Consider the following 15,928-nt stretch of genomic DNA (forward strand, 5'->3'; position numbering starts at 1 on the left):
TGTTATGAATGATATTATGCTAGTTCCTCCCATGACGAGCTTTTTCTTCCTTTTGACGACGAGTTCATCGTCAACCAATAGACGTCCACAGCTGGACATAAGTCTCTTGTAGAGGGACTTACACACCACGGTCTTGCAGCGCTGCCCCGCCTGAATCCAGTGGCTTCTTGCGACTTATTTGATGGCGTCTATACACCTAGTAGTAGATCTGCCGAGTCGCTATTTGAGGAACTTGGGACTAGACTATCTTTCGATCTTTCGATAGACCCTATCGGTTTTTAGAACTGTGTGCACATTGCCACTTCAGCTTCGTAACCCGTCGAGCCATGTCGATTACTTTGGTTCTCCTACGATCTTCTCAGCTATGACAGCTACGATAGTTATGACAATTCAAATAATTTCTCGAAATTACTTGTCAATGTCTCGCTCATGTAGGTATATCGAATTCGTTTTTACGACACGATTAACCCAGATATCGTAGCAAACCATCGACTATAATAAGGAAAGGTTATTTTTAACGTTTGACGACCTCCCTGGCGCAGTGCTGAGCGCTGGTCCTATAACTAGGTGGTTCGCGGTTTGATTCCCGGTAGTGCAGTTTGGGAATTTATAATTTCTAAATAATCTCCTATCTGGCCTGGTGGGAGGCTACGGCCGTGGCTAGTTACCACCCTACCAGTAAGCCGTGCCGCCAAGCAATTTAGCGTTCCGGTTCGATGAGGTCTAGAAACCGATAAGGTTATGGGTTTATTAAAAACTGCCATACCCCTTCCAAGTTAGCTCGCTACTATTTTAGTCTGTATCATCATCATCATCATCACTTACCACTAGGACGCACGCAGTCACGTAGTTAAGGACTAACTCGTAATGGAATAAAAAATCAGTTCGAAAAACTTGTGTCAACATTAATGAAATCGCAGCCGCAAAGATTTGATATCGTTTTATCGTCGCATTGCGGCCAAGGAGTAATGTATCCTCTGGGCGCGCCCTGGTCTGGGTGCGTCCTCGTATTCGATCCCAGGGTTGACAAATGTAATATTAATCAAACCTTTGTTACATCACTTCTTAAGTTCTTTTCATTCCTTGTCAATCAAGTTTGTTACAGGCTAAGTTTTCGCACAGTTTTAGTAAGTTGTGCATGAACATTCTTTTACTATCCATATTTTCATGACCATATAGTCCTTATACCTACCTTAGACCTAGACCAGACGCAATTATCACAATGAAATCATTGTTATTGGCAGATTTAAGATTCTATTGCCCCAACTGTGTATATCTGTACCTACCCAAGTAACAAAATATAAATTTTCTGCCCAAGCCCAGAATCAGAGTCTAAGCTGAGACTGAAAGTTTTGCATGGAATTTTATGCCGTAACTATTTCGTAAACTTAAAACAATAACAAATAGAACAAATACAGTAGACCTTTAGACCTTGCGACCTGAAAGGCCACCCACTAATTATCGCTATGGGGTGCCCTTTGTTTTTATTAGAAAGAAATTTGCATGCCCTTCGAAACACGCAACCGGCTTGATTTATTGAATGTTCCAAATTCTTTAATGAACAGTAGCAGTAATAAATTCACTAACAGTCAAAATAGTTCCGAAATGAAATTATGGAATGGATCAGCCATTTCGGTAAGTCAGAACGAGTATCGTGGTCTATCTTGAGACGTGTCTCAGATACGATTATCCGGTTATAGGAAGCCTCATTTATAGATAGAACGGCAGGCTTATTTTTGCCAAAGGATCAGCCTGACTATTCAGAACGGAAATTCAGTCAGTATTCTTCGCCACGTAGGCAAGATTTGTAATTAGATTAGGCTAGCTCTAAGTTTTATTGTGACGTTTTCAATAAAATAGTGTACCCTGCCCCTACTTCAGGCGAGAGCACTGATTTACACTCCCGTTTTATTATCACTAATATCTTGTGGTGTGGTTAACCCTAGAGAGAAGAACTATCAACCAACATAATATTTTCATCTATAGACTACTGGTTTATCGCGGACATCACGTAGCAATACATTTGTTAACTGGTGCCCCATTTTTTGATTGAAATAACACCAATGCAAATTGGAAAAAATCTAACTCTCCCGTGACCCGTCCCGGCTTCGCTCGGGTAGGATTGCTGGAATATTTTTCTTAGTGGGATTCTACACTATTATGTACTTAGGTACTATTATGTATTCTGTCTGAGGATATAGCGAAAACGTACATGCATATCTCAAATTTCTGAACCCAGCGGTTGGAGCAACTGTAAATACGTTGATATGTCATTCGGTCAGTTTATCCTTTTATTTAGATGAGTGGCTTCCATCAAAGCCCCTTTGAAGATGGTCCAAGCATGAAGAATAACTATGTAAATAATATTATGTGTAAATCTTTGTTAGTTTCTAACTGCTAACCTTTTCAAAGCTTTTATACATATTATACACTCTTGCAAACAAAACATTGGACGCCGCGCCGTTTATACTTTTCGCATGGATACTGCAACATTCACGAACATTTATAAAGGTCAAGTTGTCTATTCTATTCCCACATGGCATGGCGTAGTAAAATAATACCTAATAGGTAGGTACTTAAGTAATATAATGCAAAAATCTTTCGTGTTTTCTTTTTTATGCCTATTTATCTGCCAATCGTTTTTGGCACACGAGAAAAATACTTGATATGTGTGATATTAGTCTCATTCTTAGTACCACCCAAAAATCACAGATAATTTTCTGTATGCCAATCTAACATTAAAAGAAACTGCTTTTATATGTTTCAAATTAAGTAGATGTATAATATATTATAATGTATTATAATTTTAAAAAACTTTTAAGACGGTTTATGTTGCGTTCAATTTCACGGTGCATCTCCACAATGGCATAGAAAAGAAAGTTCACCCGTTTAGGTACCTATTATTCTACAGAGGTGTCAAAAAATAATGTACCTAATAAATTTATTAAATATATAAATGTATTCAAGATATTCGTTTTTAGATTAAAACAAAATTGAATACAATATATAATAAGTAGTGAAAATTTGAGAAAATCCTTCCTAAAAAATAACTCAGGCGTTCGATCTTTGATACGCCGCGCGCGGCGCGACCGAGCGACGATATTAGAATAAAATATATTAGGTAGGTACAGCTGAATACAAATATCGTCGCGATTCGACGGTGAATAATTATTACATCGAATTTTCGTATTGGCCTGTTACAAGTTGACTGTGATGATACGAGTATGCGGCTAGTATTTTTATCATTTTGTTTGTTTCGTAATAAATTTTGAATGCAGTTTTATTTATTTGTGAACTTGAGTGTCGATAAATATTTAATGCGAATAATTGTAATGTAGATTAGGCAAAATAATGTAGATTAGGTACATTTTTGTGTTGTGATAGATTTGTGTCGCGCGTTAATAATACCTATTATAGTAGATTTGTTCTTTTTGGAAATACTTGCGTCATTTTATAAATCGTATGAGAAAATGTTTTTCAAAGTGTAGGTATTATCATACATTTAAGTATTATAGGTAATAGGTTAGGTACGTGAAGTGGTATTGTTCTTTTTAGAAATCATCATCATCATTTTATAATTCGCATGATAATAAATATGTAGAAATGTATGATAATAAATATAGTAGTTACCTACTAAAAAGATTTTTTTATAGGTAACTAGGTAAATTTACCTACCTATTGTATTGTAGGTATCTACTTGACATTGCTTTATCGTTCTACTTGTTTTTATTTTTACATACATAGGTAGGTACCTACTAGGTACTGTATTCCGCGACAGGTTGAGATGGCAATCGGGGTATGAGGCGGGGGTGTCACCCCGCAAACCCGCACGTCACCCTCGCTCGCCCGCACTGGGTTAGCACAGGGGCCGTGCTGGTGTGCGGGGCATTCCCTCCCCGATTGCCATTTCGACCTGTCGCGAAGGTATGGATTGGGTACCTATTAAGAGTAAAATTTAAAATTTAAATCAATCGAGTTAAAAACAAGCTATACCCTAGTTCTCGACCTTATTGACGGTTATGAGAAAGTTGTTTTTTGTCATATTCTTGTTCAGTAGGTATCATTCATAGATTGTTAAAATGTTGTTCCCTATGTCAATAAGGTCGGAAATCGCTTGCACCCATTTTTCTGCTTGCGCCTCACGGTTCAAGCAATTTTTTTTTTGTAACAAAATAATGTAACTTTAATAATTATTAAATATTTGTCTGTAACACGTGATAATATTGTGATACACACATGAACCTGTATTTGACACCTCTATTCTACATCTTGGACGAATTAATACATATCAATGATTTACCTCGAGAATGTCATTAAAATCTTAGGTCAAAGAAAGGCAAAGTTAATTGAAAGTTCCTTCGTTGTAATGGCCAGTTTCGCCGAAATATAGGTGAAGGTATGATGTATAAGGTGTAATGGGCGAGACCAAACTGGATTCTCAGGTTTGGTGCCAAAGCAAAGTTGTTTACACAACAAATGGGCCGCGCCTGCCTAAAGTTACTGCTATTAATTATATTTTCCGACGTTTCTAAACTTTGGAGAGGGTTTGATATTTTTCTGGTAGAGAATAGTTAATGATACTTCTCTCAACAAAATAAAGACTGTACGCCCGATGAAATCGTAGACTAAACCGTAAAAAGTCGAAAACTACTATGTATTTCAATAACGATTTCAAAAGTGCCTTGTTAAATGTTAATAGAAGTACTAGTTCACTATGATAGAAGTCAAACTGAGATTCAATAACGCTGCTAAAATATGTCATCCAATAAGTTTCATTTGACCTCTGCCCATGAGAATTAGTCGAAACACGAAATATCTCGACATTTCGTCTTGTTTTAGTTTAAAAAAAAAATAGAAATAGGGGAAACGAGCAGGCGGTCTGATAACTCGGTAGTCTGATCTTATTACTTCCTAATACCTTAGTTTAGCTTAGGATCTAGCACGATTGATGATTTACCCTTTCTGGTTTCTGCCAATGTTTGCGTAGATACCAATGTGATAATCAAAACTACATTGCTGATGCTGATCGTCATTTTTGGATGTCATAAGACGTATTAGCCTAGAAGGGAAATAGCCATCGCATTGCAGAATCAGCAGCATGGCTTAGTGTTGACTGTTGGCATAGCCACAATTGCGCCAAATCGGCAAAATAAACTAGAAAAATAGTTATTTTCTCTTTGTTACCTTCTTCAACACGGTACGGTTAACGGTATTATACCAGAAAGCTCAACTTTTTTCTTCAATGAAAGTACTGATGACCTTTATATTCTATCATGCACGAGCATTAAGTAATTCTCTTTTATTAGTGTGAAATGAGGTGATTCCCTATATATAACAACTCTGTCCTTCGGCTGGTGCTGTAAAGTCCTAGAAGTTCTGCTTAATTAACACACGTTGGCTTTTATCATAATGAAATTGAGTCCACATCACGCGAAGTTGATTCGTATTCAACGTGTTTTATATTTATTTTAAACGTACATAAAGCTAAGTGGTGGTATTCGCGGACACACCCTGGTGTTATCCTACATAATATGACACGCACGGTCGCGAATCTAATTATTAACATAATACTTAATAACAAAATTTTCCTGCGGTCTATTGTATATTTTGTAAAATACATCAAACCTTTGTACCGTACAACATACTTTGAAAGTTCTATCTTAAGATTTTATTACTTCTAACGTTCCATTAGAATTTTAAAGACGTTGTTTCATAGATCATTGTTAACATTTTTCATTTTATACATTTAGCATTAATTAACAAGTATTGGCCATAAGTAATGATCGTAATGTCAAGAAAAAGCAATTCTTATTAATTTTGCTGTGCCTAAACCTTGACATCCATCTTCAATAAAAAAGCCGATTAAAAGTTCACACATGCTTATGAAGAGCTAAACATAGCAACGTTATTACCGTAATGTACCGTTGCAATAGGGTTACCATTTCCAAAATAATGCTTATAAATCAGAACTAGGTACATACAAATGATAACACCAAATACGTAGCTTATTTGGGACATCGTAGGACAGGTATATTCTTAATCATTTTTTTATCGCCTCCCTCCTGCCATCAAAAATACCGACTCCTCTCACATGTTCATCTTCTTTCGTGATTCATCTTATTATTTAGTTATTCTAATTTCTAATTTTTGAGAAGGATGCGGTTGTTTTTAGTAAAAGAAAAAGTTAGAGAGAGCAGAAGTCGTGTGTAATGATAAATCAAGCTTATACTTCGGGACTTTTTATAACTGATGGCGATAAAGTATTCTCAAAACACACTTGATTTTATTAACAAAGCTCATAGCTCAAGTTAGTGGCTCGGGCGCACCTCAGAAGCTGAGGTTGACAAGTCAGATCTGGATTGTGGATCAAAAATCGGTGAATCATCATCGGCGGATAGTAGCAGAGCGGTATACACTTCAAAATATATGCATTTAATATAGTTTATTTTTATCTATTACGGCTCGACGTCAACGCCCTCCCTTATATTCATAACGCCCCCCATGGCGTCACGCCCCATACTTTGAAAATCAATGCCTATGGTTTATACGAAGCCAGCCTGTTGGCGCCAGTCCTATACTGGCTTGAAAAATAGACGGGCGGTCGATAGACCGCCCTGCCTAACCAGCCCTGGCTAACAGCGCTGGTTAGCCAGGGCTGGCTTGGCTTGAAAAACTTTTTATACAAGGCCAATATCAAGCCATTGCTGACTGCCAGTGAGACTGGCAGCCAGCGATGGCTTCGTATAAACGATGCTGGGATAACTGTGACGACTTTTGTGTTTTATTGACAGATACGCTTGCGCTTGACGACAATCATGCCCGAGTAACAGAACAATGATGAGATCTAGGTTGGAGCGTGCTTGCCCAGAAGATGCCTATTCACTCTTGCCTTGAAGGTATTAAAGTTATACTTGGTAGGAAACACGGACGCCGAAAGGCTTTGGCGGGGCTTATCAGACACGTTGAACAGAAACGCTTCATACGAGTAGATCGGATTTCAATAGGCTACTTGACAATTTTTTTAAGTTGGTCTTAAATGGTTAATATTTGTCCAATTATATCAAAAAAATTAACACTATATTTTTTTGCGCCCTAAAAACCGTAAAACTTTAATTTAAAAAAATATTTTTCTTAGACAGGTGAAAACACTGTCGGCCATGTTTGGCCGATAGATTATCTGTGCTCTGACGTCATGCATTTGTAAACAACAGCATAACCACAGAGTACATTATATATACTGAGCATAACCTACCAAAGTTGAATAAACATGACTTCTATACTAGTTTACATGAAAAATATAGTAATTATCGTTATTGTATCATCCGAGAATGTAAAAAACGCATCGATAAAGACCACAGGAAAGTTGTGGATTAGAGTGCCCAGTGAAATAAATATACGTAACACGCAAAGACTTTCTTAAAGGGATCCTATATGACTAACGACTTCAACCCAAATTTATTTTTGCAAAGATCACTTTGTTGTAAGTCTTACTTAATAACTTATTCAATTTATAAAGAGAAAACGATATTTTTTTACGTTTACTATGAGTTTTTAGAAATATATAAAAACTAGCTTATGCTCGTGACTTCGCCCGCGTGGACTTCATAAATTTCAAACCTCCATTTAACCCACTCAGAGGTGGAATTTCAAAAAATCCTTTCCTAGTGGATACCTTCTCTTTACCTACAAAGAACACACTCACCAAATTTCATGTATCTAGGACCAGCTGTTTAGATGTTTAGGCTGTGCGTTGATATATAAGTTAGTCAGGACTCTAAATTTTATATAATTGGATACTACGTTAGTCCCCGCGTGACATAGGAATGACATTTCTTTGTTTACATATTTAATGACGTCACATCATGGCTGACAGCGTTTTCTGCGTTTGAAATAAAAATAAAAATTGTATTTTTTTAAATTGGATTTATATATCCATCCTGCGTTTTTAATAATTGTTATGGATATATTTCGTTGTTTTAAGCAAAATACTATATAAATAATCATTTATTGGACGAAATTAGATATGAGTCAAGTAGCCTATTATTGTGAACCATATAAAAGCGCCAGCGTTCACGTTCACGGTTTCTTGCTGTGTCTTGAATGTGAAAAAATGAGAATGTTTAGCAAACCCTAGTTTTGTAACCAACATACGAGGAATACGCGTAGTATGCAAAGTGACGCTAATAGTACTCGGCACAAGGTAGTCACTCGTCAATGTATATGCATGGCAGGAATAATATTCGGACGGCGAATAACGTTGCCTTATCGGATGTCTGATTCACAAGGTCGCGTGTAGTTCAACTGGTTAACTGGCAGTGGCAACCTACATTACATTATACATGACCTCATCATTCCGTAGAATCCGTCTGTTCTTGTTAACACGATTTTTTGTAATTATCACAAATTATGTATAGTACGCGACAGGTCTAGATGACAATCGTGGTATGAAGCGGGGGGACGCCCCGCACACCTGTATGTCATTCGCGCTCGCCCGCACCAGGTTAGCGCAGGGTCTGTGCGGGTGTGCGCGGCGTTCCCTTCCCGATTGCCATGTCGACCTGTCGCGTACTATAGGTACCTATTGCCTAATAATGTTGTACCGACGTAAAGTTGAGTCATTGATCCGAAGATTGTACATAAATAATTATCTTACAGGTTTTAAAGTAGGTAAGTAATGCTATCTTTTTCAAAATAGGTAGTCCTCGCGGTAGAATATAGCATTTAAGACCTAATTTAGTATACTTTACTGATTTGTGCAGGGTACAAATGCTACTGAAAAGTAATTCCTACTAGTAGGCATTAATGACACATCACTAGGGTATTTTCTGTGGACTAGCTCTACCATCTTCAATTCTATGCAGAAATATAATATATTTCCATGCGACTTGTGTAATGAAAATGATATTGAAATAATCTATTCTGGAAGAAACTATTAACAACAAGCTGCCCCGGCGAACTTCGTACCGCCTAACAGTCGATTCTTTTTCAGGATTTTTTTTTAATTTTTCTCTCCGTAAATCCTCGTACTTCAAGGAATATTATAAAAAAAGAATTAGCGAAATCGGTTCGGCTGTTCTCGAGATTTGCGATCAGCAACACATTCAGCGATTCATTTTTATATATAGAGATGTGTTAAACAATAAACTAAGTTATTGCTTAGCACTTATTACTTAAATAATACAAGTTGATATAAGTGTTTATATAAATGTTGTATCATCTCATTTACCTACCTTCTTAGTTATTCACCATGACATTATTATTGCTTATTGTTAACGCCACGAAATAAAATACAATCTTTGGAGAAACTCCCACAATTAATAGTAAGCTCAAGTCCTAAACATTCTTTGTTTGATATTTAAGGTAAAAAGCAACGATGACTGATGATGAGTCATTTCCCAAACACGATAAACACTTTACGCCCGTTTATGCAAAATCATGGGAAACAAGCTATATCCAGATTTGCATAACACTAGAGTAGTACCTACTCGTCAACTATCTGCTACCTCTGGTGCTTTGATAGTTCCTCTGGTGCTACAAATATTCATGGGCGGCGGTAATCATTTGACAACAGGGGACCCACCTGCTCGTTTGCTCACTATTTTTTTTTAATTTTAAATATGCACCATTGTCACTTCCAGAATCACAAAGATAACAATTAACAATGAACGATGAGTCATTTCCTAAGTGTGGTCGGTATTAAAGTTAATCTATGTAATTACTTCATAATAATTTAGGTAAAATAGACATTTCCTATCTGGCAACCAAGCCATATTGAGATTTGAGTTGGTACTTAACTGGAGAGTGGAGACTAATAAATCTTCCTTGAATGATGCACCATAGACATCATTTTCAGAATCACATGACTAAGGTATTCTCGTTTATTTACTAGGCCCGACTGCATCTGATATTTAAACTAAACAGAATAATAAACAGTGTCTGGAGTCTAGACATCTATGTATGTTTCTCGGTTCACTAATGAATGACAAAAAACGTATGACAAATTATCAGTTCACCAAAAACTTTTGAAAAACTAATCAAATCACAAACGTCGTATACCGCAAACATATCATTTTACAAAAGATCATTTGACAAATATTCTATTCACAAATGTTTTACTTTGCAAATTTGCTGAATGTTAAAATATCATTTAAAAATTTATTATTTCACCAAATAATTTGTTTTTCAAATTCGCGATTTTACAAAATAATAGATGATAAATTTATTATTTGATAAAATAACTAATTAACAAAAAACACACAAAAAGTCTGTTTTGCATACATATGCAAATCTCAGACCCCGCCATCCTCTTCTAACCTAACCGTTCCGAGTCGGAGTGCCCAAAGTCCCGAGCTCGCTTCGCTCGCTCTTGATGGTGGGAGCGGGGGGGATGAGAGAGACCCCCCACCATAGTGGTGGTCTCTTCTCGTCGACCGGGGCCCGTCGACGGAGCCCCGCTTTGCGGGGCTCCTTTTTTCTGGGTGGAAAGAGACCCCCCATTATAGTAAGCGGTCTCTTCCGTCGGCCCGGTCGACATATAAAAGATTTGGTGAATTCTTAAAGTATTTATCAAACAGTTCATTTTATCAAACAATTCATTTTATCAAAAAAAAAGTGCGATATGTTGTTTTACTAATTAACACGATTAAAGAAATCAATTGTTTGTCAAATGATATATTATGAAATGACAATTTGTCTGGTAATTTGTTTTATCAAGTGAATTATTTGTAGAAAAGTTTTATAACGATCATAAAACGATTCATAATTTTGCCAAAATTTGTTTGGGAAATGAAACTTTGTCATTTGTTTTTTGTCAATTGATCGGTCACCATGTTTCTCTTGTCTAAACTTTGTGATGTGGATGTGGGATGGACTCTGTCCAAATATCGATGTTTTTTATGACATGGCATTTCTAAAAAAAAACAAAAACAGCGATTAGGTCAAGTTTCTAAGCTCTAAATATAACCATAGATTGGAACTGGAACGTTCAAGGGAAAATTTTCACAACAGTTCATATCAAAATCATATCAAAGAGGAATAAAATTGTGTCAAAATTTATAGGTCTATGGTGCCAAACTAATTATTTAGGTGTCAATCAAGCATCAATTGCAATATTTATCTATAATTATAAATTAAACTACATAATGCTTGCGACTTCGTCCGCGTGGGTTTAGGTTTTTAAAAATCCCATGGAAGCTCTTTGATTTACCGGGATAAAAAGTAGCCTATGTCCTTCCCCGGGATGCAAGCTATCTCTGTTCCAAATTTCGTTAAAATCGGTTGAACAGATAGGCCGTGAAAGGCTAGCAGACAGACAGAGAGACAGGCAGACACACTTTCGCATTTATAATATTTTTATGGATATGGATGGATAGTGTGGATTACCAAAGTCGCATTTTCAATATGGCCTTAACTTAACATCAAGTGTCACCCCTCCCGCACGGTCGACGCAGCTTGTTCAGGAACCGTCTCAGTCAAACTGTAATCCTATAGGTCGCTTCCAGCATGTGATTTACAGCCATGGTAATATAACCGGGGCATTGGCCCGTTTATGACTTACCGCGTTTCGATTGACACCGTTTACGTGTGGGTTTGGGCTTTGGCAGTGTGTAAATAATAAAATTAGCCGTTATAAAACAACTCAAAATACCTAGTCCTAGTCTATAAGATGAAACTGAAATTTAAAAAATTATGAAATATTGTATTTTTGACGTCTTTTATTAATTTTATCAGCTGTCTAATGTGTCTATTTACCTAGGTAGGTACTAGGTACCTATTTGGGGTACATACTAGGTTAGGTACTTACTTGGATCTTTTATATTACCATTTTTTTACTATTAATTGGATATTAGTACAATAGTACAATATTCTATACAGCACTCGGGCCTCGGCAGAAAATATTGTACGTCGACCTTTGGAAAGAGATGGCGGTTTCGTAGAGCGTTGTCTCTGTCGTTGAGACTGACAAAACGTCACATAGGTATAAGTGACAGAGGCAACGCTCTACGAAGTTGAAACCTCTTTCTAAATGTCGATGTACAATATTTCCTGCCGGCTACTGTAGATCAGGTATTAAATTGTATGTAGGTACGCAATTTGCAGCACTTACGATACCAGAGTTGGCACTATTTCGGGAAAACATTATAGGTGTAATAAACACTCCCAAATTACATTTTCTGTGCATTTTAGTTGTGTGTCACCACTTACCATAGAGTCGAAGCTACTAAATAATGTTTATATATCCATATAAATGCCCGCGACTTCGTCCGCGTCAATTTAGAGTTTTTAAAAATCCAGGATGAAAAGTAGCATAAGTGAGTCTCGCGTCTCCGTGATGTAAGCTATCTCTGGAGCAATGAAATCAACTGACAGACAGACGGACATACTTTACGTATGTACTCATTACTTAGTATGGATTTATTTAATGAACTGGCGACCAACGCGACTTCGCTCGGCAAAAATATAAATCTTCCTTGTACTTATCGTGTAGGGTTTGTAAAAATTCAGCCTTTTAATCCTCGTCTGCATTATAAAGGGAACCTCTTTGTAAAATTCCAGCTTTCTAAGTCCAAGGTTTGAGCTGGGCGTTGTTCAGTGAGTCAGAATTTTTCTTTTTTCTTAGAAATATGTGTTAGAAACATTGTTATTTGTCTAAAGTTGTATGGTATTTTTTTGACAAATAACAAAGTTGTTAAATAACCTGTCGACAGATTACAGATACGGTTGATAAGGTGCTCAAAACTGTACAAACAGTGAGTAGCTTTATTATAAATGCGAAAGTGTGTTTGTTCGTTGGTTTGTCAATCACGTCGCAACCTGGTATAGGTGACCTGGAGAGTGACATAGGCTACTTTTTATCCCGGAAAATCAAAGAGTTCCCACGGGATTTTTAAAAACCTAATTCCACGCGGACGAAGTCGTGGGCATCAGCTAGTATTGTCATAAACTATCGAACATACCATATTAAATAGTATGGGAATGCTAAGATTGATTGACTGACTGAAGGCCTTACCACCTGTTCAATTCTCGCCTTCGCCTTTATTGTCGTATTAAAAGGCGCTAACTAATTAAACATCATCCTTATCGTCCATCGTAACACACGGTGTAACGAGGTTATCTTTTTTATAGCTTTGTTAGCACCTCGCTACAACATTGACACAACTTTGCTTTGCGACGATGATGAATCACAAGCTACGTAGTGCTACGGACGAATGAGATTCCTCGATGTGTCCCACGCACGCTTTGCGTGTACAATAAATACCGAAAAGCTTCAAAGTGGTTAGGGGAAATGAGGTCAGCTGATTTTGCCAGGTTTTTGATGATAGAAACGGCAATAAAATTAATGTTGTTTGAAGGTAGGGGCTTGTTAAAATTGGGGCGCCACATATACACCGACGACCTACCCGACAATGCCACAGCTAAATGTTACTGTGGCATTTGCTCACTAAGTATTACATAACATTATTATAATGTTTAGCGTAGTTTTCACCAAATGTGGAAATATTTCTACTTTTGCAACTACGTACGTACCTACTTAATATTTCCAAGTTGCAAAGTTGGAAATAAGTACCTATTTAAGTAAAAAATTATTGTCTAAAACCTGCATCAATCATTATTACAATCTCAATTGTTCTGATTGGCTGAATTTGTGCGATTTTTGTTGCAATAATGCATTGTAGCCAATAGTGAGCGAGCATTAACCAATCAGAGATGATTGCGATCGTGACATTGTAGCTGTCAAACAACCGCGGTAGAGCCACAGGATAGCAAGTACATATAGTACGGGACAGGTTGAGATGGCAATCGGGGTATAAGGCAGGAGGACGCTCCGCACACCCGCATGTTACCCGCGGTCACCCGCACCGGGTTAGCGCGGGGGTGGGTGGGTCGTTCCCTCCCTTATTGCCATCTCGTCCTGTCGCGTACTATTCCTATCAAGATACTAAGCTGTTTATTTGTATAATTTTCACTGTACCTTATGCTGGGTTCTATGAAATCTATTTATAGAAATCGGCTAATATAAAACACCTGTACTGTATAGCATGATATTCGTATTACATAAACAATACACATATATCGCATATGTTTTCTTGTAAACATAATATCATCAACACTCTGTAGGTGCGACGTAGCTATTCACGTACAGTACACGGCCCAAAGTGATGAACATCGGCCTTTAGAATGACAGATCTTTGTAGAGCGTTATCTCTATCACTCATACCTATATGACGCTGCGTCGGTACGACCGAGACAGTGCTCTACAAATCTGCTGTCTCCTTCTAAAGATCGATGTTCACCACTTTTGGCCGAGTACTGTAGGTAGATATAGCAGATACATGTTAGTGATAACAACTCATCCAGGCCAAATGAGATGACAAAATAACGGATAAGGATAATTTGTGATAAGTTGACAAATGATGGATGATTGCAATTGATGAATGGACCGCGTCCATACTCAGTATCTACACTAACATTATAGAGAGGGACTACCTAATGTTTATAAGTTTTTATATTTGGATGCAAGAGTATCAGAACTAATAATCTTATTCTGAAAATTCTTTCACTGATAGATAGCTACATTATCTCTGAATGAGGCTATAAATTATATCACGTTGACGAAATCGCCGACAAAAACTAGTTAAGAATAAAAGGATTCGACTTAAAGGTTTGCGAGTTTGAAATGATACCCAGAATGAGCTTATGTATTCGTTTTATTATACTTATACCTATTAGTTGTTGTTGTTTTTTTTTGTAATGAGTAATGACCGGTTATCATTTATCTCCATTATCAAACCATGTTTCCTCAGCGAATTAGATAAGATAATAATTACGTTGGCACAATTTCAAATAAACAATACACATATATCGCATATGTTTTCTTGTAAACATAATATCATCAACACTCTGTAGGTGCGACGTAGCTATTCACGTACAGTACACGGCCCAAAGTGATGAACATCGGCCTTTAGAATGACAGATCTTTGTAGAGCGTTATCTCTATCACTCATACCTATATGACGCTGCGTCGGTACGACCGAGACAGTGCTCTACAAATCTGCTGTCTCCTTCTAAAGATCGATGTTCACCACTTTTGGCCGAGTACTGTAGGTAGATATAGCAGATACATGTTAGTGATAACAACTCATCCAGGCCAAATGAGATGACAAAATAACGGATAAGGATAATTTGTGATAAGTTGACAAATGATGGATGATTGCAATTGATGAATGGACCGCGTCCATACTCAGTATCTACACTAACATTATAGAGAGGGACTACCTAATGTTTATAAGTTTTTATATTTGGATGCAAGAGTATCAGAACTAATAATCTTATTCTGAAAATTCTTTCACTGATAGATAGCTACATTATCTCTGAATGAGGCTATAAATTATATCACGTTGACGAAATCGCCGACAAAAACTAGTTAAGAATAAAAGGATTCGACTTAAAGGTTTGCGAGTTTGAAATGATACCCAGAATGAGCTTATGTATTCGTTTTATTATACTTATACCTATTAGTTGTTGTTGTTTTTTTTTGTAATGAGTAATGACCGGTTATCATTTATCTCCATTATCAAACCATGTTTCCTCAGCGAATTAGATAAGATAATAATTACGTTGGCACAATTTCACTGATACGCCTGTAAATAATAATTTGTATGTTTGTTTCAGGTATCGCACTTCGTCCGTTCGGCCTTTCGATAATATATTTGCTGCTGTACTTAATATCACCGTTTCCACAAGTCCCGGATTCGAAAACTTTTCGAGGTAAATATTAATTTATTGAACTGAATACATACGTTTGGCACATGTCCCAACGCCGGATGAGGAAGCGACCGACTACCTATTTGATTAAGAAACGTACTATCGATGTGTCAATAAAAGAGATTTAAATATATTAATAGTTGATCGTTGATTGTGCACACTG

General features: G+C 37.0%; 1 protein-coding gene across 14 annotated transcripts in view; it reads left to right on the top strand.

The window, feature by feature from the left end:
• Positions 1-15,928, top strand: part of Piezo (piezo type mechanosensitive ion channel component) — a 76,022-nt gene that overhangs the window by 1,713 nt on the left and 58,381 nt on the right. For all 14 annotated transcript variants that reach the window (XM_069498945.1, XM_069498968.1, XM_069498951.1 and 11 more), the window contains exon 3: positions 15,673-15,768. In XM_069498945.1, the coding sequence (XP_069355046.1) occupies positions 15,673-15,768 (96 nt within the window). The remainder of the gene's footprint in view (positions 1-15,672; positions 15,769-15,928) is intronic.

This window comes from Maniola hyperantus, chromosome 1 (genome assembly GCF_902806685.2).
Source record: "Maniola hyperantus chromosome 1, iAphHyp1.2, whole genome shotgun sequence".
In the NCBI taxonomy this organism is placed as follows: Eukaryota; Metazoa; Arthropoda; class Insecta; order Lepidoptera; family Nymphalidae; genus Maniola; species Maniola hyperantus.